General features: G+C 53.1%; 1 protein-coding gene and 2 long non-coding RNA genes across 3 annotated transcripts; 1 reads left to right on the top strand and 2 right to left on the bottom strand.

Annotated features, from left to right (window-relative positions):
- Positions 1–3,639: 3,639 nt before the first annotated feature.
- Positions 3,640–6,781, bottom strand: LOC139177621 (uncharacterized). Its single transcript, XR_011562141.1, has 2 exons — positions 6,308–6,781; positions 3,640–4,381 (listed from the first exon to the last, which is right to left on the bottom strand). It is a non-coding gene; the product is annotated as an uncharacterized lncRNA (long non-coding RNA).
- Positions 6,782–6,790: 9 nt separating this feature from the next.
- Positions 6,791–9,278, top strand: LOC139177619 (uncharacterized). Its single transcript, XR_011562138.1, has 2 exons — positions 6,791–8,094; positions 8,343–9,278. It is a non-coding gene; the product is annotated as an uncharacterized lncRNA (long non-coding RNA).
- A 5,163-nt stretch (positions 9,279–14,441) lies between these two features.
- TEX44 (testis expressed 44) lies at positions 14,442–15,714 on the bottom strand. The gene has a single exon (XM_019985670.2). It carries the CDS (start codon positions 15,646–15,648, stop codon positions 14,593–14,595), a length of 1,056 nt encoding a protein of 351 aa, XP_019841229.2. The 5' UTR covers positions 15,649–15,714; the 3' UTR covers positions 14,442–14,592.
- Between the last annotated feature and the right edge of the window lie 9,727 nt (positions 15,715–25,441).

Raw genomic sequence — 25,441 nt, 5'->3', positions numbered from 1 at the left:
CTCTGAGGCTGCCTCCTGTCGGGCTGTGGGGAGGGGACCCGTCAGAGTTCCCAAACTCTCAGAGCCAGACACCCTCTTAATTCAGAACCCCTTCCTCTGCCCAGACGCCCCTTCATCCCTGTACCCCAGCCCGCAGGCCACCCTGGGAGTCTGGCTTCTCAGCAGGGCTTAGCAAAAAAGTGTTTCTTACACATTTCCCGCCAACATGGCAGGGTAATAGCCGGGAGGCTCCGCCGGTTCGCAGACAAATGAAGGCGGCTCAGTGCAGAACCAGGCTGCAGACAGTCCCCACGGGGCACATGGAAACCGCGTGCCTGTCCTCACTCCCTCGAACACCACCCCCCGCCCCCGCATCTCCTATCTCTCCCCCTTTCCGCCTGCCGGTTTCCCCTTCCTTGGGGGAGTGGGACAGAGGAGCCCCCCGCGCTCTGGCGCTTGCTGCCCGCGAGCGTGCCCATTTTCCCGTGGGGGCGGGCGCATTTCTGCTCTCGAGCTGTCAGCGCGCGCTAGGCACACACGGCGATCTCTCGCTGTGATGGGACCGTTGGCGCGCGCTCGGGTGCCCCTCTGGGACGCCTGCCCCTGGGGAGAAATGTGAGCCCCCAACACAAGCTGGAGGCTCTGCAGACACTGCACCGGCCCGACCCTCGCTTCACAAGGTGCAGCCTGGGAGGGACTCGGGGCGCCAAGAGCGCGTAACGAAACGCAGGAGCGCTCAAGCCGGGTGACAGTCAACTAGGCGCACAAATACGGGCTCAGGGGCCGCAGGCCTTGGCGGCGGGGAAGGAACGGACGGTGCGGTGCGTCTGGGATCGCAGGGTCCCGTGGGGGCCGCCGCTCGGCCGGGGGCGGGAAGGCGGCTCCTCCATGCTCCAGTTGAGCCCTGGAAAAACCCCGGCGCGCGGGGGAGAGACGGGCCAGCTTGCAGGCACGGCCGCGGATGGCGGGAACAAAGACGGCCCGTGGCCGGATGCAGTCATGGAAAAACCCATCGGGGCGCCGGGGCGGGGGCGACAGGGGAGGGGCGGCGCGCGCCCGGCCGCCCCGCCACCCTCGCCGGCCCGCCCGGGCGGGGCTGCTCTCGGATCCCGCCCCGGGAGCGCTCCTCGCGGGCAGAGGGGGAGACCCGGGAAAACAGAGAATGCCGGGCGGGAAGGGGCGGCCTGGGAACCGAGAACCAGAAGTACCCTGCTTCTGGGGGCGGCGCGCATCCTGGCTCCGCCAGCATACCCTCGTGCTCTCGGCCGGGATGGGAGGGTGGCCGGCCTGGTGCGCGCCGGGTACACGCGGGCTGTACACGGCCACTGGGCAGCTGCGGCAGCGGGTGGTGGCCGGCCCCTAGGGGGCGCGCACAGACACCTCCCCACCACCCCCAGGCCAGGGCGCGGACGCGTGTGCGGCGGCTCACACGCCTCTGTACACACATGATCATATACACGCACGTGCTCCCCGACACGCGAGCTAACCCCAGCTCCCAGGACAGAGGGAAAGAAAGCGTCCTACCGAGCGGGGCGGATTAGATGCTTCTTTGGCGGCCCCCAGGGCAGGTGACAGAACCTCAGGAGCTAGAGGCAAGGACCTTAGAATCTTACGCCGCGGTTAGGGTCCCCCCTCCTCCCTACTTTACAGGTGTGTGCCAGGATCCCATCTCAGGGCTAGAGTTTCCCTCCCGTTCAGGATGCCGCCTGCCGGTCCTGGTCTTAGGAACCCGCCTAGAGACTTTACGCCTGGGAGGCGTAAAGACTTTTTTTCTCTTTAGAAAAGGAAAGTGTTGGCTGGAGTTGGGCTCAGTGACTTCTGAGGCCTTTCCAGTTAACGACTTATTATGAAGAAGGAACTGGACCCAGAGACCATAAAAGGAGTTGGTGGGAGCGGAGGAAAAAAAACCCTGGTGCCCGGTTTGGCCCCAGCCACAGGCTCAAACGTCCCCTTGTTTATTTGTGCTGCTGCCTGCAGTGGGGCGCCAGGGTGCAAACGTGAACCCATGGGGGTCCCTGGGGTGGGGAGGGGACGTGGAAGAGGACATGATTCTGGGGGGCCCAGAGCCAGATTCGGGAGAAGAGACTTCAGGTTCTGCCTGAGTGGGGAGGCTGCTAGGTTGGGGTGGCAGGTGGGGGTTCTTGAAACCCGGAGGGCAGGGAGCCCACCACCTCAAAAAGTTCAGGAACAGGGCTGTCTTTCTGAGGTCTGGCTGTTGGAATTGTGGGAATCCAGTTGTGCTGGGAGTTCCAGCCACCTCCCAGAATACAGAATACAGGCACAAAGTGACAGGACAGGGTCAGAGGAGCTGGCAGCCACTTGTGGTCTCCTTGGGAACTGAGGTTGGAATCAAATGACCCAGACCCGACCTCTCCTTAACTTCCTGGTTTGGGGGATCTGATCCGACATCTTTGGACCTCAGATTCCTCATCTGTAAAGTGGTAACAAGAGCTCCTCCGTAGGCTCCCTCCATCCTGCCTGCCTTCCTTTTCCACTTCTCAAAGCCCCCTGGAGCTTGCTCACCAGGACTCCTTCCAAGGCCTAATTTCCTGAGAGCAGGTGGGGTCCAGTGGGACGTAGGTTGGGGAGCAGCGCCCCCTTGTGGGAAATATCGGGAGGGCTCGGTTATTCCAGGAGGACTCACGGGGGCTACTGCTTTTGGTGCCTGATCGGGGCTCTGGCAAGTTAGAGCTTCCATGGGCTGATCCTGGGGCTCCACTCAGGGAGGCTTTTTCATCTTGCTTCAGCTGCCCCGTTGAGCAACCAGAGAGAATTCTGCTTCCCCGCAGCAGCCTCTGGTCTGCCTTCTCACAACCCCGCTTCTCCATTTTTAACAGGCTTCTCTCACTTCTGTCCCGGAGGAATCCATTTGGCATTTACACTGTGCTTTACAGCTTACACAGCACTTTGACACACATTACTCGTCCCTGAGGTGTGCTGTTTCTGGGTGGTGACAGCCCCAGATGGATAGAGGATCCTGGCTTGGGGCGTGGCTCCAGCACCAGAGGGCTGGTTTGGATCCTGCCTCCTCCATCCAGCTGTGTAACCAGGGCAACGCTCAAAACATTGAACAACCAGTAGGACAGGCAGCGACCAATCAGAACAGACCCTGCCCTAAACACCAGGTACAGCCAAAAGTGTGTACCTGCTGAAGATTCTAGAACAATCTCAGCCTCACCTCGGTTTCTCTATCTTCTGTAAGGACACAGTGATCCCACTTTATAGGGCTGTTGTGAAGGCTGAATTAGTTGGATAATAATAAAGGTGGAGAAACCAGTGTCTGGGACATAGAAAGCACCCACTAAGAGCTTTATTACTGGTCCCTTTTCTTCTCAGACTCTGTGACTCAGGGTGAGCAGCACTCTTAAGGGATAACACCTCCCTTCCCTGCAGTGAGCCCTCTATATACATCTGGGCTTGCCCCCTGGCTCACTTCCCACTTCCCACACTTCCTCTAGTTATTCTACTCATCAGAAGTGCTTCTCAAGCTTTCCCACATATCCAAATTTCTGGGAGACCTTATTACACCACAGATTCTGATTGAGGAGGTCTGTGTGGGGCCTGGGATTCTATATTTCCTACAAGCTCCCAAGTGGTGCTGATGCTGGTCTGAGAAGCAAGACTCCCAGAGATCACTGCAGAAACAGAAGTGTCAGCAGATTGTGAGCCATAAATGTTCATTGAGCATTTACTCGGTGCAAGGCTTCCCTGGTGGCTCAGAAGGTAAAGAATCCGACTGCAGTGCGATCCCTGGGTAGGGAAGATCCCCTGGGTCAGGGAGAAGGGCAACCCACTCCAGTATTCTTGCCTGGAGAACTCCATGGACAGAGGCAGGCTGCAGTCCATGGGGTCTCAAAGAGTTGGACACGACCGAGTGACTCACACACACAGTCAGTGCAAGGCTGTGCAAGGATCCAAACAGTCCAAGGGCTGGGTTCCAACCTCAAGTGGCAAATTAGTTATCTCACACAAATGGAGGTTAAAACCTAGCAATTGGGCCAAAGGGCTAACATGTGCCAAAGGGGGTGCATGTGGTGAATCCATTCTCCTCCCCGTAGCCAGAGTGATGCTTTAAACAAGTGATGTTCTTGGCTTTGGCCAAGATATTTTACTTTCTTCAGTTGAGGTGATCCCCAGAGAGGGCTGACAGCTGAGGGTCCTTCTGTCTGAAGCCTGTACTCCCAGCTCTGGGGTACCCTAAGTCCTTCAGGCCTACAGGTGACCTGGATGGTGCAGCACAGCGCCCACGTTGGGGTACTCACCCTGGCAGGAGGGCAGGAATCAGAGAGCCTGGTGGAGGGGGCGGGCTGTGCAGGGAGTCCAGCAGAGGGGTTTGCCAGCCCTGATCCCAGGGTAGAGATGAACCAGATGGGCTGAAGCAGAAGTTCTCTCCCTTGGTTCCCTGAAGACAGAGTGGGATGAATCATGGGTGGGATGTAGACCACAGGCATGACCGTGACTTTTGTTCTTCTGTGTTGTACTGTTAATCAGTGTCAACTTATCATCCATCAGCTGCTACACTTCACATTTCATCATCTTAGGTAGATGACCCTCACATTTTTCCAAGAGCAAGTTTTGTTCAACTCGAAATAGGGAATCAGACAATCAGCATTTGCAAGAATGAGCATTTCTGAAAGTGTTCTGTGGTTTGGGTCCTTTGCTAAGAAAGCACCAGGTTTACCCCTCCGCCCCCACATGTGATATCTTGTGAGCCTCTTTGAGGCCACCCTAGATGTTCACATTGTGTTGACTGGATGGTGTGTACAGTGGTCCAGGAAGCAGCCAGCAGCAGCATGGGGAGAGGCCAGCAGAGGGACCTGAGAGAAGGAAGAGGCGGGCTGTGCCCAGGAAGGAGCCTTGCTTGGTGTCGGTGACACAGCAGCTAGGTTGGCCTCATGAGTCTGTACCCTGTGCAGTCCCATGGGGTTCCGGGCTTGGCTTAATGCTTCGCCATCCCTGTCTTGATGTCCTTTTTTAATTTCATTTTTGTTTTCTTGTTTGTTTGTTTTTGTTGTTGTGGTCTTGACATTCTCAATACTTTTTGAAGAAGGGGCCTTGTATTTTTGCTTCACTTGGGCCCCATACATTATGTAGCTGGTTCTGCTCGCCAGCTCTGGTTCCTGGGCCCAGAGCCTGTTCTGCAGGGCCCATCTGGGAGAAGACAGGTTGGGGGAGGTGGGCCTGGGGGGGATCCTTGAACAGGTCTTTGTGTGAATCTGGGATCATGGAGCTTGCTCCACCCCGAGGGGAAGAGAGGATGAAGGCTGCAGGCTTTTCTCAATTGAGAACCAGGCCCAGGAAGCCAGCCCCTGAGGCTGGTCTTTCAGAGATGCCTGGTGCCTCCTGTCTTCCAAGCCCCCATCAGTGAGACTAAGAGACAGGAAGGGCCACAGGGATGGAGTAGAGGCCCCGCTTGGCTGGGACCGGCAGAGTGCCCCCTGGCTCCTGGGTTAACAACTGGCCAGGATGTGGGTGCTTGGCTCATTCTCTCTGGCCTGGGTTCAGATATCTGTGTCCCTGAGTCCAGCCTGGTCTGGCCCACTGGACGGCTCCCTGGAGACAGACTGTGAGAGGCTTGGGTGGTACTCTGTTTTGACAGGTGGCATACGGAGGAAGGAGCCTGAGAGGCCTGGACAGACTGTGTCACTTAAGTCCTGAGACCCAGTTAGGGGCTGAGTCCTGAGGGGACCCGCTCACCCCTCCCTTCCCCACCTCTCATCCCCACCTTCCTGGGCCTGGGCCAGCTCTCAGGCGCAAATTTAGGTCATGGCTTTGTCTTTGCACACCTGATGCTTTTTCTGCTCCTGTGGTGTCTTGTCCCTCCCCTTCTTCCACTCCAGGTTGGAACAATATCCTCTCTCAGGGGAACATCTGCAGTCCCATGGGAAGCGCGTGCAGAGCGCCCACTGTGTGCCAGTGAGGTGACAGTGAGCCTCGGCTGCTCCAAACAGGAGTGCGTTACTTCAAGGAGTTCACCCAGCCGAACATTTATAAATAGGATAAAGCCTGGCGGTCCCGGGGCCCCCCGAGTGGGGAGAAAACCTGGGCGACAGGGAGCAGAGTGGGGGCGTCCTGCTTTGGGCGCAGACCCCGCCCCGCCTGGGTCGCGGGTCTCCGAGAGCTGAAAAGGGCCTCTGTGTTCCGTCTCCTGCCTGCCCGCGGGCCAGGAGCGCATTTCCGCAGCTGCGCCAGACCCCGGAGGCTCCGCAGACCCTCGGGGGACAGACGCAAATAGTTCCCGGCCCAGCTGCCCAGCCAGTTACCTTGGGAACCAAACTCAATCGCCTGACGTCACTGGGCCGTTGCGTAGCAACCGGCAAAGACTCACCCTGCAGCTCTCCTCGCCTCCGCGGTGAGGTAGCCGTCGCCATGGAGACGGCGGGACTGGGCATGGCGCTGCCGGGCCTCCCTGTCCTCCTCGCCCCTCGCCTGCCTGGTCGCGCCCTCCGCTCCTCCCCGCGACGGAAGGGGACCAGCCCTAGCGGGGGAAACGGCGCCTCCTGGCCTCAGGGCGGCTGGCGAGGGCCCCGTGGTGGCCTAAAGTGCGTCTTGCAGCCAAGTGGGATCCCTCTTCCAGAGAGGCCATTGTTCACCGTCACCCACCTGCCTGCCCCCTTTTCGGTTCCCAGCCTGGGATCCTGCTCTGGAGACGGAGCAGGTGGCAGCATGGGACATTTCCCCCCACACCCATCGCCCAGGACATCTCAGCAGTGTTTGGCTACCTGCCTTGTGGGAGGAGACACTGGGCCCTGCTCACGCCACTCTGCTCCCATCCTTGGTTCCCTCCTCCACCTTCCTCTGACGTCTGTGCTGTGACATTCACCCCCATGCCTGCCTGCCGGTGCTAGTTGCGGTTTGGCCAGGCCACCCCTGGGTAGGGGGGAGTGGGGAGGGTAGAGCCTACCTGACAGCTTGCCAAAATTTCTGTTGTGGGTGTTGTTCCGCGGTTGCCCCATCTCCATTTCACACCATAGCAGATTATACAATGCGGAATCCCCAAGCCCAGAACCTTCCAGGGGCCAGCAGCAATCCGCCACTATGCCCTGCCTCCCTCTCTGCCTTGACTTAACCGTCTTTGGCCAGGAATAATCCTAACCACCTCCTCTTGCTAGAGCACCTTGATTGTTTTGTCCAAGTTCAGAGCGCTGGAGGCCTACCGTGGCAGATGTTTTTCTTCATCGAAAACTGCATTTTGACAAGCACTTAATATTCCCTGGTGGCTCAAATGGTAAAGAATCTGCTTGCAATGCAGGAGACACAGATTCAATCCCTGGCTTGGGAAGATCCTCTGCAGAAGGGAATGGCTACCCACTCCAGTATTCTTGTCTGGAGAATCCCATGGACAGAGGAGCCTGGCAGGTGGCAGTCCATAGGGTCGCAGAGTTGGACACGACTGAGCAACTAAAACACACCCAATAATATACAGGTGGTCAGAAACAAAACCAGGTGTTTTAGGCGAATCCTATTTTCTCATGAATATTTAGAATTCAGAGATCCAAAGGAAGAATTTTCAATCCATGGAGTTGCAAGGAGAACACTTCAGAATGCCTCAGCTCTTTCCAAACACATGGTTCAGAAACAGTCTGACTGTGGGCAGAGGATTCACAGACAAACTCTAGTGTTGTGGTGGGCATCTTCAGGGCGTAGAGCTGAGGACTGCGCTCTGGGTGGCTTTGTGCGAACATCTGACCTCATCTGGAGCCTCAGACTGGTTTTGTGGGAAAAGTGACTTTTATCTGCAGGGGAGCCTTCAGATGTGGGTGGAAAGGGAGGTCAGGGCTGTGCCACCTGCAGTGGGGAACCCCAGGCAGCCAGAAAAGGACAGTTTGCCTGGCTCCTGCTTTTCATCTCTGGGAGGGAGGGGCGTGGCTCAGGATGTCCAGAGCTGCCTGCTCAGAGAGGCACCAGGTCTGACCTTTCCACCATGTGATCCAGGCTGGGCCAACCAGAGTCCTTCCCCTTGGAATTTATCAGACTGGAGCAGGAAACAGACCTTTCCTCTTGGTCATGGAAGTGCAAGGCTGTGGACCTGGAGCCTCCAGGAGCCTCGTTCTCTGACATAAGCAGAAGCTCGGAGAAGAGTTGCCATGGGAGGTAGAGGACACAGCCATGGAGGTATCTGACAGCTTTGTGACCCGACAGCAGGCATCTCGAAAGTCAGTTCCTTGTCAGCCCTTTTCTGCCCAGCTTGTCAAATCTGTGGGTTTTTGTCACTTCTAATGAAGAGACTCCTGACCAGTATATAGACAGACAATGCAGAAAGCCCCAAGGAAGGAAGAAAACTAACATTTGTCACAGACCTATTGTTAAATGCTGTTCTTTTTCTAATGCATTCTTTTTTTTTTTTAATTTTTTTATTGAAGGATAATTGGTTTACAGAATGAACTGTGGTGTTGGAGAAGACTCTCGAGAGTCCCTTGGATTGCAAGGAGATCCAACCAGTCCGTCCTGAAGGAGATCAGTCCTGGGTGTTCAATGGAAGGACCGATGCTAAAGCTGAAACTCCAATACTTTGGCCATCTCATGCGAAGAGTTGACTCATTGGAAAAGATCCTGATGCTGGGAGGGATTGGGGGCAGGAGGAGAAGGGGACGACAGAGGATGAGATGGCTGGATGGCATCACTGACTCGATGGACATGAGTTTGAGTGAACCCCGGGAGTTGGTGATGGACAGGGAGGCCTGGTGTGCTGCAGTTCATGGGGTCACAAAGAGTCACACAACTGAGCGACTGAACTGAACTGAATGCATTCTTGATCACAGGCATTTTAGAGGTGAGGAAATGGAGGTTTGGCCCTCATCTAGCACCACAGTGCCCGTGAGGACTCCACAGGGAGGGCCAGTGCAGCATCTGTGGTTCCTGCCCATCCAGAGACCCGCCAGCCAAGCCCTCCTCTTGAGGCCACAGCGTTCCTCTGCCATCTCCCAGGACTGTCAGTGTCCTACCCTTAGCCACACCCTGGCTGGGCTCAGAGATTAGGGTGTTGTGTCCTACGGCTCTTGCTGCTGCTGCTGCTGTTGCTTCAGTCGTGTCCGACTCTGTGCAACCCCATAGAGGGCAGCCCACCAGGCTCCTACGCCCATGGGATTTTCTAGGCAAGAGTACTGGAGTGGGTTGCCATTGCCTTCTCCCTCTGTGGCTCTTAGCTGAGCCTAAATGTTTCTTTAAACAAAACCTCTGCTTACTGGTCAATCTCTCAGAGGCAGAATACACACCCGAAAAGACTGCTGTTGATCTAGAGAAATGCTGGTAGCTGTCAGGTGTTAACCCTAATATATAAACAAGAAACTGAAGAGACACCGGCTTTGTTGGGGTGAACTTATAACTTTGTTGTATCTCAATTCTCAACACCAAAGAGTACCCCCCATACAACTGCCCTGTTGTTCTGACGACGGCTCATTCTTTTTCCCTTTATACACCACCTTCTGTCCCTACCAGCTGCCCCTGCCCAATAGGTCCATAGTTGTTCAGGGAATTCCCTGGCGATCCAGTAGTTAGCACTCGGCACTTTCACTGCCAGAGCCCAGGGTTTGATCCCTCGTTGAGGAACTAAGATCCTGTAAGCTGCGTGGTGCAGCCAAAAAAAAAAAAAAAGTTTAGTATTTATCCATCCAACACAGGGGTGCATGTGCCTGTGATAGGCTGGATCACCCGCATTTGCTGAGTGCTCCTGTCTCTTATGAATTGCTTCCTCTTGGCCTGTGAAATGGGGCCTTTCTCCAAGTCCCTGACTCTGGGCCTTTCCTTTCTCACTCCAGCCAGAGTTGGGGTGCACCCATGAGCCCCTGTGTTGGATTCCTCATTCCTGAGTGTACCGCCCTGACCCTGCAGGTACAGTAGCACCTGGATGCCTGGGGGGTCCCACCTGCAGAGATGACGTGTTGCCAGGTGTATTTGCCAACACCACAGTTAATCACACTACAAAGGGAAAGGCCAGGAGCAGGCAGGGAAATTCCGTCCTTAGCACACAGCTCCATAGCACGCTTCTGTCCCAGTAAACACAGTGATCGTTAACACGTACATGGTACTCAACAGTGAGCCAGGCACATTTCCAAGCCCTTGCTTCATCTATTCCTCACAACAGCTTGATGTGGCAGGTGTATCATCATTTTACAGATGAGGAGACCGACACATGTGGGATGAAAGGAACGTAGCTAGGAAGAGGAGGAGCCAGGACTCAAGGTAGCCTGACCCCCAAAGTGAAAGTGAAAGTGAAGTCCCTCAGTTGCATCTGACTCTTTGCGACTCCATGGACAGTGGCCTACCACACTCCTGCGTCCATGGGATTTTGCAGGCAGGAGTACTGGAGTAGGTTGCCATTTCCTTTTCCAGAGGATCTTCCCGACTCAGGGATCGAACCCGGGTCTCCTGCAATGTAGGCAAAGCATGCTCTATATAACTCGGGTGGCTTTTTTTTTTTTTTTTTTTAACTTCATGGGTGTGGAAGCTTTTATTTATTTTTAAAAAATTATTTGTAAGCAAATAATTTGCTTACAAATAATTTTTATAATAATTATTTATTTTGGTTGTGCTGGGTCTTCGTTGCTGCACAGGCTTCTCTCTAGTTGTGGTGAGTGGGTGCCACTCTCCAGCTGCAGTGTGCAAGCCTCTCATGGCAGCGGCTTCTCCTGCTATGGAGCACAGGCTCTGGGGCTCGCAGGCTTCGGTAGTTGCAGCTCTCAGGCACTAGAGCACGGGCTCAGTAGGTGTGGTGCCCAGGCTTTAATTGTGAGGCATGTGGAATCTTCTTGGACTAGGGACCAAACCCACGTCCCTTGCATCGCAAGTCAGATTCTTATCCACTGTAACCCCAGGGGAGTCTGAAACCCTGCTGGCTTTAACACACAAAATGGTGTTGGTCCAGCAGCCCTTGCTGTGAGGAACCCCCATTTCTGGACTGACCCAGCCCCAGAGGTGGACTTGAGGCCCACTCCAGGCAACAAGCTATTTCATTTCCCGTGGCCTCCATGATTGGCTCAGCAGAGCATCGGAGCTGTGTCTTCCCCTGGGATTCTCCCGCCAGAGCCAGGGGGAACAAGAGCCTCTCTTTCCAGGAAGGCATCTGAGCACTGGAGAATGGAGCCAGCACAGGAGGGGCCAAGCTGGAAAGACAGAGCCCTGAGGACACGGCTGAGGCCTGGGTGCAAACACTCCGGCACTTGGCAATTGTGCTAGTCGGCTAATCCTTGCCCCTAACCTGGGTCGAGCTCGGCCTCCATCTCTCGTTCGCCTTTGCAGTCTCAGGATCTGGCAGTGCCTGGCCTAAAGCAGTGCTTTGTTCTTGTTGCTTAGTTGGTAAGTTGGGTCTGACTCTGTGATCCCATGGACTATAGCCTCATGGACAGCCTCCTCTGTCCATGAGATTTCCCAGGGAAGAATACTGGAGTGGGTTGCCATTTCCTTCTCCAGGGCATCTTCCCGACTCAGGGATCGAACCTGAATTTTCTGCATTGGCAGGTGGATTCTTTACCACTGAACCTCCTGGGGAACAGAGTGGCACTTGCGTGCGTTCATGATAAGTCACTTCAGTCGTGTCTGACTATGTGAGACTTTATGGGCTGCAGCCTGCTAGACTTCTCTGTCCATGGAATTCTCAAGGCAAGAACACTAGAGTGGGTTGCTGTGCCCTCCGCCAGGGAATCTTCCTGACCCAGGGATCAAACTCGAATCTCTTAGGCCTACCTGCATTGGCAGGCGGGTTCTTTACCACTACCACCACCTAGGAAGCCCAATAGTGGCCCTTGCTGCTGCTGCTGCTAAGTCCCTTCAGTCGTGTCCGACTCTGTGTGACACCATAGACAGCAGCCCACCAGGCTCTGCCGTCCCTGGGATTCTCCAGACAAGAACACTGGAGTGGGTTGCCATTTCCTTCTCCAATGCATGAAAGTGAAAAGTGAAAGGGAAGTCGCTCAGTCATGTCCGACTCTTAGCAACCCCATGGACTGCAGCCTACCAGGCTCCTCTGTCCATGGGATTTTCCAGGCAAGAGTACTGGAGTGGGGTGCCATTGCCTTCGCTGTTTTAAAAATATTTGTTGAAAGCATTTGGGGTCCACCCAGCAGTTCTGTCTCCTCTGCTCTGGACTCCGGGCAGGTCGAGCTGCTGGGCCACCCTCCTCACTGAGCACCCACCATGCCTGCCTCTACTTTTGTCGTCCTTGCCTCTGTTGGGGACACATCCTTCTTCTCTTTAGGCCTGCCTCAGAGGGCCCCTGATCCTGGAATCTGAACTGACAACCCCCCTCCTTTGGATTCCTTGCTTTCACTCCATAGGGGCAGCTCACCTTCAGAAAGTGGTAGCTCCTTGAGGGAAGGGGTAGACACACCTGGTTTTATGCCCTTGGGGCCTGGCATCAGACTTATTCACAGGAAGCATGTGCTGGGGAGGGGTGGTAAGTGCACGCCTCTGGGGGTCAGGCCAGTGACGTCAGTCCTGATGTAAGGCAGGCGGTTCCCTCTAAAGTGGGCAGCTCGGCTGCAGGTTGCACAGAAGAAAGACGGCCCCTAGGTTTCTCAAGAGAAGCAGAAGTCCATTAATAAGTATTTATTTATTTGGCTGCACCAGGCTTTAGCCATGGCACACAGGATCTTCAATCTTTGGTGCAGTATGCAAACTCTTAGTTGTGGCATGTGGGATCCAGTTCCCTGACTGGGGATCGAACCTGGGCCCCCTACATGGGGGGCGTGGATTCTCAGCCACTGGACCACCAGGGACGTCCTCAGTTTTTATTTAAAATCTCTTGGCTTGGACTTCCCTAGTGGGGCAGTGGATAAGAAATCCACCTGCCAATGCAGGGGACTCGGATTCGATTCCTGGTCTTGGAAGATTCCGTATGCCTCAGGGCAACTAAGCCCGAGCACCACAATCACTGAGCCAGTGCTCTAGAGCCCTCAAGTCACATCTACTGAATCTGTGCGACACAATTGCTGAAGCCCGGGCGCTGGAGAGCCGGTGCTTCACAACAACAGAAGCCACTGCAGTGAGAAACCGTCCCACCACAATGACGAGTAGTCCCCGCTTGCCACAACCAGAGAAAACCCGAGTGAAGGAATGAAGACCAGCGCAGCGGAAAATAAAATAAATTAAAAAGAAAAAAGAACTACTGTGAAGGGCAAACAATCCATCAGTGGGCTGATTCCCGCCAAGGTTGTCTCCCATTTGGAGACTCTGCTGGGAATGAAGGGTGGGTGAATGAAGGACTCCATGGCCAGGGCTGTAGGGAAGGTGTGTGGGTTGTGACCCATGTAAGGCACCCAGCCAAGGGCGAGAGTCGGGGCTGATGTCCAGCCAGATCACTCACCAAGTCACGTGGCCAGGTTGGCACTGTGTCCAGCCAGAGGGTGGTCTGGTGGCCTTCCAAAGTAGGTGGCTCCCTTGTCAAGGTGGACAGAATCACAGACAAGGGTCAAAACCACGTCAAGAGACCTGGGTCTAAGGTGACCAACTTATCCTGGTTTGCCTGGGATTTTCTTGGTTTTAAATCTGAAAGTCTCACATCCCAGGAACCCCAGGCAAAGCAGGGTGGTTGGCCACCCTACCAGGATCCTTCTTCCCACTGTGTCCACCGTCTGCTGGAGGATAATTGTGGCAGCTGACACATGTGAACTCATTAAGTGCCAGACATCATGTGTTAGGACCTGCGTTGTTCTCCTTATGTCTTAGAATATCTTCATGGTATGGGTTTGCTGTTGGTTCTATGGAGGAGAATTGGAGGTTCAGGAGGGTGAACGGATTGGCCCACAGCCAGTAAGGGTGCTGGGATTTGAACCCACATTGGTCTTGCTCTGAGTTCTCAACCCCACTACCAGAGAGCCCGGCAAGCTGGCCTGAGCCTGCTAATCCAGGAAGCCCCAGAGAAGGGCCAGGTCTCGCTTCCTCAGAAATGCACTTACCTGGTTAGAGGTCCAGACTAGATCAATTTTTGCAGTGGTAAAGAATCCGCCTGCCAGTGCAGGAGACCCAGGAGATGCGGGTGCCATCCCTGGGTTGGGAAGATCCCCTGGAGGAGGAAATGGCAACCCACCCCAGTATTGTCGCCTGGAAAATTCCATGGGCAGAGGAGCCTGGCGGGCTACAGTCCATGGGGTCGCAAAGAGTCAGACATGACTGAGCGACAGCGCCCACAGCTCCCCACACCTGGCCTCCCAGGCTTGCCCAGGCCCTTCTCTTTCTCTTTAATTTTTAAAATTGTATTGGCAATGCCACGTGGCATGCAGGATCTTAGTTCCCAGGCTGGGGATTGAACCTGTGCCCCCTGCACTGGAAGGCTCAGAGTCTTAGCCACTGGGCCACTCGGGAAGTCAGTCCCAAGGCAGGTCTCTTTCTGCACTTTGGCTCCCAGCTCCTGAGTGGGACAAGCTAAGAAGCCCTCAGAAGGGCACTTTTCCATTTCCAGAACACCCTAGCCCCCTCCTGTCCCTCCACCCTGTGCCCACTGCACAGACAAGGGAGGAGGCCGGCGCTTGGAAAATAAACGCTGGCCAGTGATTTATTACCCAGTGTGGGGAGAGCTGTCCAGAGCAGGGGTGGGTGAGACAGCAGGGCAGGAGTGTCCCTGGGGTCTTGGGAAGCTGCTGAACATGGGGTCCAGTCCCAGTAGGGGCTGGCATGGGCCTAGTGTGGGGTGAGATGGCTGGTCAGGTAGTACATGGCCGAACGGATGCCCTCGATGGTCCTCTGCTCCACTGATTCCAGCACGTGGGTGACGGAGCGCAGGGCCAATCTGGTCCTCACCACCAGCCTGGAGGACAGGGCAGAGCTGGCTCTCCCCAGGATGCTGGAGACGGAGCGCAGGCTGGGCCCTGGGCTGTGCAACAGGTCTGACACAGAGCCACGGCCGGTGGCCAGGAAGCCTGTGGCCAGGCCCATGGTGGCATCGGACCACACCAGGATATCTGCCAGGGAGCTGATGGACCCCTCGCCCCCGCCCAGCAAGCTGGTCATGGAGCGCATGTAGCTGTTCTCCTCGCCAGCAGTGGAGTCCAGGGGACCCGTCCCTGGGGCCGATGCTCCGGGGCCTGGCGAGGCAGGGGCTGACAGCGAAGCATCATGGTCAGGGTTCAAGGCTTCGGGACCCTCTGGCTTCTCCTCAACAGTTTCAGGGGTGTCAGCAGTCCCAGGGTCAAGCTGGTCCTTGGGGTCTGCGGTGCTCACGATGGGCTGAGCCTCCACATTTTGGGGGGACTGTGCCTCGGCACTTGGGGTGGCTGTTGCTGGCTCCTGCTCTCTGTCCGGGGTGGCCACTGCTTGTGGCGTTGCTTCCTCAACCAGGGAGTTAACTTGGAAAATCTGAGGATTCTGAGTCCCGCTGGAATCTTGCAGCAGCCCTTTCTGCACTAGGTTCTGGAAGCCCAGGGAATTTTTTAGGGCACCTGGGGCCGGGTCAGCAGGCAGGGCTGTGGCCTCCCTGGGCTCCTGGGCCTGCCCCTCGGCAGCTTCATGCTTATCTGCATCCCCGGACTCTGATGTGGTCCCCGAGGTGGCTGGTTCAATGGAGGCCTGATCTACATCCTGCCGTTCGGCTGATGTTACAGCATCAAGAGACACCAGGTCATCTGCGAGGAGGGGGACCTGACTTTGGGACCCCACTGCTGGGATGTCTGTAGACCTGCTGTCCCCATCTGGAGGGGTGCTGGTGGCTCTGGCCTCTCCCGAGGGCACGGTGGTCATCTAGGCCCTTTGTTACTTGTGCTGGTTGAGAGAGTGGCCATGGCCCTGCTGGGCTGAGCTCCCCAGATGGTGAGGTCACAGGGGACTGTCAAAGCTGGCGATGTCACAGGTACTTGCAGAGCAAGGGTCCTGTGCCTCTGGAGTGGCTGCCCTAGTGGGCTGAGTCTGTGGGGCTGTTTGTAGCCATGTTTGCAGATGTCTAAGGAGACTCAGGCAAGTGTCTTAGCAAAGCAGGAAGGTTGTATACAGGGGCAGGTGCCCACCAGGAATCAGGATCCTGTGGCTCTCATGAAAGGGTGGGATGCAGATGTCAATTTGTGATAAATGTCATAAGGGACCCCTCCCAGCACCTCTCTGCCCACACTGGTGACTCACTTGGCCAGTTCTGCAGAGGCTCAGTTTTGCAGCAGTGGTGAGTCGGCACAAGGGAAGGGGAGGGGCTTGGGCAGCTCCCAGCCCTGACTGTCCGTCCTGGTTGTGGGGAGCTACAGACTTAAGGTTTGTGTCTCACCACAAAGTGTGTATGGTTGAAAGCTATAGTACTTGGAGGTGGACACTTTGGGAACTGATTGGGTCATGAGGGTGGAGGCTTCATGACTGGGATTAGTGCCCTTATAAAAGGGACCACACAGACTCCCTGGCCCCCTTCTCCATGTGAAATGCAGCTAGAAAACAGCTATCTATGAACCAGGAAGCAGGCTTCGCTGGACACTGAATCTGAAGCCCAAATGTGCTAATACAGGGGTTAACCCTGTGATGTGGAATAAACAATCTCCATTTTCTCCCTGCTTAGCTAGGCTGAGAGGGCAGAGAATAACAAAGGATCTGTAAACCCTCGAGTGTTCTCTGGAAATGTGTGGACCCAGATAAACCTATTCGAGCTTGTGCTCTTCATTAAGAAGGTGGCTGGAGTGAAGGTTCCAATCTGTTGTGTCTTGCTTCCCCTGGGGTTATCAGCTAATATTTAGTGACTGCTTATCATAAGCAGATATGTGACTTTCCTGGTGGCTCAGATGGTAAAGCGTCTGACTACAATGCAGGAAACCCAGGTTCGATCCCTGGGTTGGGAAGATCCTCTGGAGAAGGAAATGGCACCCCACTCCAGTACTCTTGCCTGGAAAATTCCATGGACGGAGGAGCATGGTAGGCTACAGTCCATGGGTCCCAAAGAGTTGGACACGACTGAGTGACTTCACTTTCACTTTTATCATGGAGAGAAGAAGGAGCTAAATATCTAATCCTTCCAACTACCCTGTCACCTCTAGGTAAGTGCCATCCATTATTATACCCATTCTATACAGGGGGAAGCTAAGGCTCAGAGGAAATAAGTGACTTATTCAAAGGCACATATCAATAAGCACTGAATCTGTGATTTGAACCCTGTCTGGTTTCAGAAGTCAAGTTCTCCAGCACTATTTTATACCCAGAAGAGATATTAAAATATTGAATGATCAGCATGGTAAGGATACTAGCTAATGCAGAGAAAGGCCTACCATAATCCAGCCACATCAGTAGGTAACAGTTGCTGTCACTTCTCCCAGCACCAGGCTCAAAAGTATTTCTTCTCCCCATGAATGCTCTGCGGCCATCTGAGAGGTCACAGGGCAAACCCAAGTTTGTTGCGGGTGAGATAACCTTATACTTTGTGAAGGAATGATTGAGAAGACTGGTAGTTGCTCACAAAAGCCTGAAGTCTAAGGGAAAGTTTCTGCACAGACAGAGTTCAGCGATGCCTTCAAGATTCAGCCTTCTCTCTCTCCTTCTCTCGGTTTCCCCTTTCTCACTGATGGCTAGATTTTTGGGAAGATTCCTCTGGGTGCAGTTTGCTAGCACCTTCAGGCTAGTGCAGACATCCTGGTCCTTGGTAATTAACAGCAAACATCAGGCCCTGAGTACCATGGGCCTTCTATGAAGGAGTCAACACAGCCTGGGGACCAAACCCTGGTTGGTCAGGCCTGGAACGGGGCTTGGGGTCAGCCCCCCTGAAACACAAGGCCTGTAAGTGGAAATCAGGTTGGCCCCCAGAGGAAATGGGGTGCCATTACCAAAATAAGGCAAAATAGATGCTGGTCAAGAAACAGAAAAGATCCACTCTTTGGTGATTATAATAGACATTTAAAGAAAGTCTATTTATTGGGGAAAAGCCTGGCAGGTAATGAAGCAAAATGTTCAGAAGAGACTCTGATTATTGTGACAAAATCAGAAAATACATATAAGCAAAAACAGGTAAATGGCAATAAAAATAAAAATACCCTAAGCAATATGGTAGACTGAGTGAGTGGGAAGCCTGTTACACCAGCACACTCACACAAATATCATACAGAGTTAGTATCTATACTGTAGGAACTTCCCAGGTGGTCCAGTGGATAAGACTCAGTGATCCCAATGCAGGGGCCTGGGTTCGATCCCTGGTCGGAGAACTAGATTGCACATGCCACAACCAAGAGTTCACCTGCCACAGCTAAAGACTCCACATGCGGCATCTAAGAGATGACACACCCGAATAAGGAAGTCAAAGAAGGCCTGGAGACCCCCAGCAGCTGGAAGAGGCAAGGAGGGCCTTCCCGGAGCCTTGAGAGGGGAGCGTGGCCCTGTTGACAGCTTGACTTTGGACTCGGGTCTCCAGAACCGTGAGAGAATGACTCTGTGTTGTTGTCAGACACCCAGTCTGCGGTTATTTGCCTCAGCAGCCGTGGGAAACTAAGATAGCCTCTCACGGTGATGGTGATGGTGATGGTGATGTCCAGTTGTTATCACTCTCAGCACGTGCTCAGACACCATGTACTTGTCCTCCAACGATGTCTCGTGGTTAAGTATTGTTACCACTTTGTACAGATGGGGAGACTGCAGCTCAGGTAGAGGAAGACCTGGGTACAAGCCAGGCTGTCTGGTTTGAGCCCACACTCTTCACCCCTGCACGATCAGGCCAACTGACATTTAGCAGCCAGCACCCCTTTGGAGCAGGTCAGAACTTTGTTTCCACAAACCTGTGTGATCATTTCTGGGGCAACCCTCCTCCCCCTCCCCCGCCCCACCAGCCCTGTTGCCCCAGTACCTGATGTTTCTACAGCTTTTCTACACCTGCTGTGATCGGTGCCTTTGCCATGGGCACTGCTCGGTGCTACCACCTTGAGGTGGCCACTGGGATGGGGCCACTCCCCAGCCTTCCACCGCGGTTCCTGCAAGTGTGGGCCTGCAGTTCTTGTCTGCAAGAATCCCCTGGGGTCCTGTCCATGATGAGGGGGGTGCCCATGGCCCCCACTTGCCCGTGAGACCACCTTGGGGCCTGAGTCTTTGATGGGTGCTCCATCGTAGCTCTCGCTCCCAGGGCAGCCACCCGGAACCCCAGTGTTCTAAGGGGAAACTGCAGTTTTTGCCCCTTGCCAGGACTCCCACTTCCTGCGTGTTCGAGACACTTAAGGAGTTGGAGCTCCAACCATTAGCAGGTGGTGTGGGAATTCCACTTAGAACCTACACTGGATTTGTTTGGGAGAAGCAGGTTAATAAGCCCCATGGGATAGGGGCTGAGACCCCAAAGGCATTCATTCTCAAATGACAAAGGACGTCACCCTGCTTTCTAAGAAGGTGAACGTGGTTATCTGGAGAGGTGAGGCTTTGTTTGGAAAGAGCTGGGTTTGGGCTGGGAGCCCTACAGCCAGGCTGTTCTGTGGGAGAGAAGGGGTGAGGGCTTTGAAGTTCCTTGGCTGCACCAAGAAGGGGAGAAAGGTCAGGCCTCTCTGGGGGTGGAGCAGGTGAGGCTTGGGGAGAACAGAAACATCTAGAGGGAATTTTTAAATTGTTTGTGTTGAGGTCTCTAAGGTAAACCCCTTACCTCCACAACATCAGAAATCAGGCCTTGTTTGCCAGAGCTTTTGTGTGAGTGCTGGTGGCCAGAGACGTGCAGGCCCCAAGGAGCAGGAGGGTAGGGTTTTCTCCTGTAGGTTGGCACAGAGCAGACTGCCCTGGGGACACAGAACAGGGACAGTGGAGCGCTGAGCTACAAAATGGTGCTGGGACAATCGGTTAAGTATTGGAAAAACAGTGGGTTAGTTTCTTACTCTCACTTGGAGATGAAAACTACAAAGAGAGAGAGTGAGAGGTCATAAGTAAACTGCAAATACTTGATTTGGGGAAGACGTACTTTCTAAATATAGAAGCCAGTAAAGAAATTCCAAGGTGGGGGAAATCAGTCTAAAAATAGGTCAAGGACTTCCCTGGTGATCCAGTGGTCTAAGACTCTGCGCTGCCAATGCAGGGTGCTCGGGTTTGACCCCTGGTCAGGGAACTAGATCCCACATGCCTCAACTAAGACCTGGCACAGCCAAATAAATAAATAAATATTCCTTAAAAAATAAAAACATGTCAAAAAGTAATCTAAAAAAATTTTTAAGTACAAGCCACAAACAAAAAATATTTGCTACAAATACCCTAACAGGGTTAATATCTATACTGTATAAAGATCCCAGATTGAAAGGACACCATTATATTCCAAATAACACAATATGCAAAGAATGAGAACAGACCATTCACCAAAGAAATCTAAATAACTAATAGCCATGAGACAAAATTCAGAAGTACTAGTGGTCAAAGAAATACAAGATTAAAAAAAAAAGCAAAACAAGATATCTTTGGGTAGTGGGATGATAAGTGACTTAATTTTGGGGGGGAGCAAACTTTATTTTCTGATGTTTCTCTAGTAATATTTCTTACTTGCATTAAGAAAAGATTCTAAAAGTTAAAAGCACGTGGTTTGGTCAAATAACAAATGAATAGCCTGTATCAGAGAATTTTTCACTGTGGTGGATCATGGGCAAGTTTTTTCTTTCAAGCTCTTGCACATTTTAAAATTTATACAATTCATTTGCCCTTTCAACAATGGATAAAAACTACTTGAAGCATTAGAACAAATTTGCAAGTTAAGATAAATTCCTTCTCCCTAACCATCCAGAAGCCTGGGCCCTGAATGTAGATAGGATTCCTAGAGCCACCCAAACACCCACTCTGAGTGGGAAGGGACTTGAACTGAGGGGCCAGCCCCACACCTCCCGCTGCAAAACAAAGGGGATACTTCAGCACCCCCCCACACCACACACACACACACACACACACACACACACACACACACATACACACACCCCCCTTGGACTGCTGCAACTCTTAGGATGCCTGTGCTACTCTCCATCTCCAGGGTCCACCCCCATCTCTCCCTGCTCTCAGGTTTGGCTGGCCAGTGGCTGTGAGAGAACTCAAGTCCCTCAGAGGTCTGGCTGGTGGCTGTGGGGTGGCCTGGGCGGGGCGCTCAAGACCAGCCTTGAGAGGCCAGAAGTCTGCCCATGCGACCCTCCATCCATTCTTCTTGTATTACTCCTGGGTGTCCGTACTTCAGAATGTGACTCTATTAGGAGACGGGCCTTTAAGGAGGTAATTAAGTTAGAAGAGGGTCATCTGGGTGAGCCCTAGCTCAGTATGACTGCTGTCCTTTTAAGAAGAGGAAATGTGGACGCAGACACACACACAGAGAAAGCCATGTGAACATGAAGACGGCCACCCGTAAACCAAGGAGAGCAGCTGGGGACAGCGCCTTCCTTCACGGTCCTCGGAAGGAGCAGACACTGCCAACGTCTTGATTTCTGAGTTCTGCCTGCAGTTCTGTTGCTTAAGCACCCCCTTATCTGTGGTACTTTGTTCTGGCAGCCAAGCTGACAGACACGGTACTCCTGAGCATAGGATTAGGCCCTCAAATAGAATCACAGAGAGGGATTCCCTGGTGCTCAGTGGTAAAGAATCTGCCTGCCAATGCAGGAGACACATGGGTTCAATCCCTGATCCAGGAGGCTCCCGCATGCCATGGAGCGGCTAAGCCCGGGTGTCACAACTACCGAGCCTGTGCTCTAGAGCCCGGGAGCCACAACTACTGAGCCCATGTGTCACAAATACTGAAGCCCGCGCGCCCTAGAGCTCAGTGGCTGCAACAAGAGAAGCCACTGCAATAAGAAGCCTGTGCATGGCAACTAGAGAGTAGCCCCCGCTTGTCACAGCTAGAAAAAAGCCCGCACAGCAAGGAAGCCCCAGCAGAGCCAAAAATACATGCATTTATTAAAAAAAAACCACAAAGAGATTAAAGATAAGTATCTAATGGCAAAGAATTTATCATCTAATTTGAGACAGGTCCCCAGTCTGTTGTCACAAGGTGGCCTAGTAGGTTGAATGTACATTCCCCAAAGTGTGCGGGCTCCCTGGGTTTGGGATGCTGGGAAAACTTAACAGCATGGCTAGAGGTCAAACCACGGTGGTGAGGTCACAGGGTTTGGTGACCTCAGCCTTCCCAGCTCTCTTCTGGCTCCAGAGATCTGCTAGTCTCCTATGGGGGCTGGAGGGTGGTAAGGTAGGGTATGGGGTGGGGGCAGAGCCCTGAGCCACCTCCTGCTCCCAGCATGGACCCAGCTTTGCTCCACCCCTCGGGCAGCCTGTCTGGACAATCTGTGTTTCCCAAAACCGGGACTCACTTCTGCCCCTTTTCTCCTCCTACCAGAGGCCCCTCAACTCAGAAAGAGTGGGGAGAGGGGTTCTTCCACTTCAGGTGGGGTTCCCCAGAGGTATTGCTCTAAGGAAGAGTTACTGAGCCTTAGCTCTAAACTAATGGTTTTAACCTCCTTAGTCTGGAAGGAACAATTTGGAGAAGTGGTGAAAGATATGGGCCACTCCCCAGACAAAGGAAATGGCAACCCACTCCAGTAGTCTTGCCTGGAGAATTCCATGGACAGAGGAGCCTGGCAGGCTATTAAGTCCACTGGGTCACAAACAGTTGGATATGATTTAGTGAATGAAAAACAACAACCACCTCTAAGATCTGAGCTGTGTCTGGTTATTTGCATTCCAGGGACCAGCAGACCCCCAAAATCCACCTGCCAAGTGACTGGTCGGTCCATGGCTGTGCACAAGTGGAGGGAAGGGTGCTCAGGGATGGAATCTAGGTGGAAGGCACTAAAGCAGCAAGAGGGGGCCTGTAGGGAGGCAGTGGGAGCACCCTGACTGATGCTGGAAGGAAGCCTGTCCCTGAGGCAGAAGATCTCACTTTCTCCTGGAAGCCGGGGAAAGGCATGGAGGAAGCAGATCTTTGGAAAGGTCTGGGGAAGAAGCCTCTAGGAGCCCAGCTCTGTAAGTGTCTGCCTGCCACACTGCAGCATGAACAAGCATTTTGCAAACATTCCCCAGAAAGACAGGCTCTGTCTTTCAGAACAAAGCAGGAACAGCAGGGCAGGAGGCCCAATCAGGTTTTGAGTGAATAGAACAGAAAGTCTCAACCTGTCCCTTACAGGAATGTGTTCATGGGGGACGATCAGCAAGGAGCTTAGGAAACTGGGGTTTGGGGGGTGGACAGCATTGTCAAGGTAAGAAGGTGATGTCCCCCATGTGTTCCCTGGAGGGGAGGGACATCCAGCTTGCAGAGACCTAGACGGGTCCCACTGACCCTGCCCCCCACTTTGTGTCCACACTCAGCCAGCCACCTTGGGTGTCCCTTGGCTTCTGGATTGAATTGTGGTGCCCAAAAGACATGTCCACCTGCAACTCAGAATGGGGACTTATTTGGAATTTGTAGATTCCAAATTTTTTTCCAAATTTGAAATTTGCAGATTCCAAATTTATTAAGCTCATCTCCAGATGAGATCATCCTGGATTTAGGGTCGGCCCTCATTCCAATGACTGTGTCCTTGTAAGAGCAAAGGGGAAGATGCTGGGAATGAGGCACAGAGGGGGAGGCCACGTGAAGACTGAGGGAGATGGGGGCCAAGGAACACTAAGAGTCATTAACAGTGAACAGAGGCCAGGAGAGGGGCATGGGACACATTCTCCCTCAGGGCCTCCACAAAGAACCAATCCTGTTGACAATTTCTAACTTCAGGTTTCCAGAACTGTGAGAGAATAAGGCCATCTTTATAAGTTTGCACATATAAAATAGATAACTAATAAGAAGCTGCTGTATAGCTCAGAGGACTCCAATCAATGCTCTGTAATGGCCTGTATGGGAAAAGAATCTAAAAAGGAGTGGATATATGTATGTATATAACTGATTCACTTTGATGTACAGCAGAAGCTAACAAAATATTGTAAATTAATTACAATCCAATAAAAATTAAAAAAACAAACGTTTGCAGTAGTTTGTTATGACAACCCTAGAGATGAATACAGCTTCCTATGGTGATCACAGGTGTTGGGAAAGGATCACATGTGTAAATGAATTTCAGAAACACTGGGCTTCCGTGGTGGCTCAGCAGTAAAGAGTCTACCTGCAATGCAGGAGACGTGGGTTTGATCCGAGTCAGGAATATCTCCTGAAGGAGGGTGTGGTAACCCACTCCAGCATTCTTGCCTGGAGAATCCCATGGACAGAGGAGCCTGGCGGGCTACAGTCCATAGGCTGGCAAAGGGTTGGACATGACTGAAGCAACTGAGCATGTGTCATACTAGAGGTTCCTCTGCTGAGGAACGTCTCAGAGCCTTTGATAGACTACAGAGCCCTTTGAGTTTTCAAGATGGGGGCAACCAGTATTGAACACACATTTCCCAAGCTTATTTGACCAAGGAACACTCATACATTGGTCAGCTTGGGCTGCCATACAAAATACCACAGACTGAGTGGCTTAGACAACTGACATTTGTTTCCTACAGTCTGGAGTCCAAGATCAAGGTTGTTGGCAAGGTTAGCTCTGGGGAGGTCTCTTTTACTGCCTTGCAGACGGCTGCCTTCTCACTGTGCCCTCGCATGAACTCCTTTCTGTGCATACATGCAGAGAGAGACAGCGAGAGCACATAAGAGCTCCAGTGTCTCTTTCTCTTTGTATAAGGACGTGAGTCCTGCTGGATTAGGGTCCTATGCTTTCGGCTTCATTTAATCTTGATTACCTCCTTAAAAGTATTTCTAAGTATAGTCACATTAGACCTTCAACATACGAGTTTGCAGTGGAGTTGAGGGGAGAACACAAACACCTTTTGCACTGACACACCTGGGGAGATGCAGATTTAATTGCCTTGAACTTGACCCCAGGGATAGGGGGTGGCAGGGGCCACTGTTAGTGAGCAGGTGGCTGTCATCCATCTGTGCCTGTATAAGGATGTCCTTGGTACGACAGGAGAGAAGAAAGAAGATGTAGTATGTATCTTTTGAAGGTCACATCATCTTGCAGCTCCTCCTGTCAAAAGGAGTCTATTTTCTCTAGCCGCTGAGTCAGGGCTTAGCCATGTGACTTGCGTCAGTCAAGGGGACAATAGGAAACATGACGAGCAGAGGCTTAACGCGTGTTTGTGCACTGGGGCTTGGCTTCTCTTACTCCTTTTGGAGCCCAGCTGCCAAGCAAAGGAGTCTGGCCAGCTTGATAATGAGATTTGTGTGGCCTAGTTGCCTTCGTCACCCATGCCAAACGCCAGACGTGTGTGGGGCTGTCTGGACCATTTCATCCCCCAGCCTGTACCAAGTCAGCCTTCTCAGTACTTTGAGGAATATCTTTGTCACCAGTTTTACTATCACAATTTTCTAGCCTTTTAAAGATATTAGCATGAAGAATATCAGGTGCATGCGTGCTCAGCTGTGTCCAACTCTTTGTGACCCCATGGACTGTAGCCCACCAGACTCCTCTGTCCATGGAAATTTCCAGGCAAGAATACTGCAGTGGGTGGCCATTTCCTTCTCCAGGGGATCTTCCCAACCCAGGGATCGAACCACATCTCTTGTCTTCTGTACTGGCAGGTGGATTCTTTTATCGCTGTGCTACCTGGGAAGCCCATTCATATCAGG

Source organism: Bos indicus, chromosome 2 (assembly GCF_029378745.1).
Source record: "Bos indicus isolate NIAB-ARS_2022 breed Sahiwal x Tharparkar chromosome 2, NIAB-ARS_B.indTharparkar_mat_pri_1.0, whole genome shotgun sequence".
Lineage (NCBI taxonomy): Eukaryota > Metazoa > Chordata > Mammalia > Artiodactyla > Bovidae > Bos > Bos indicus.
Note: the sequence above shows the minus strand (reverse complement) of the source record. Positions and strands in the feature narration are given on the sequence as shown.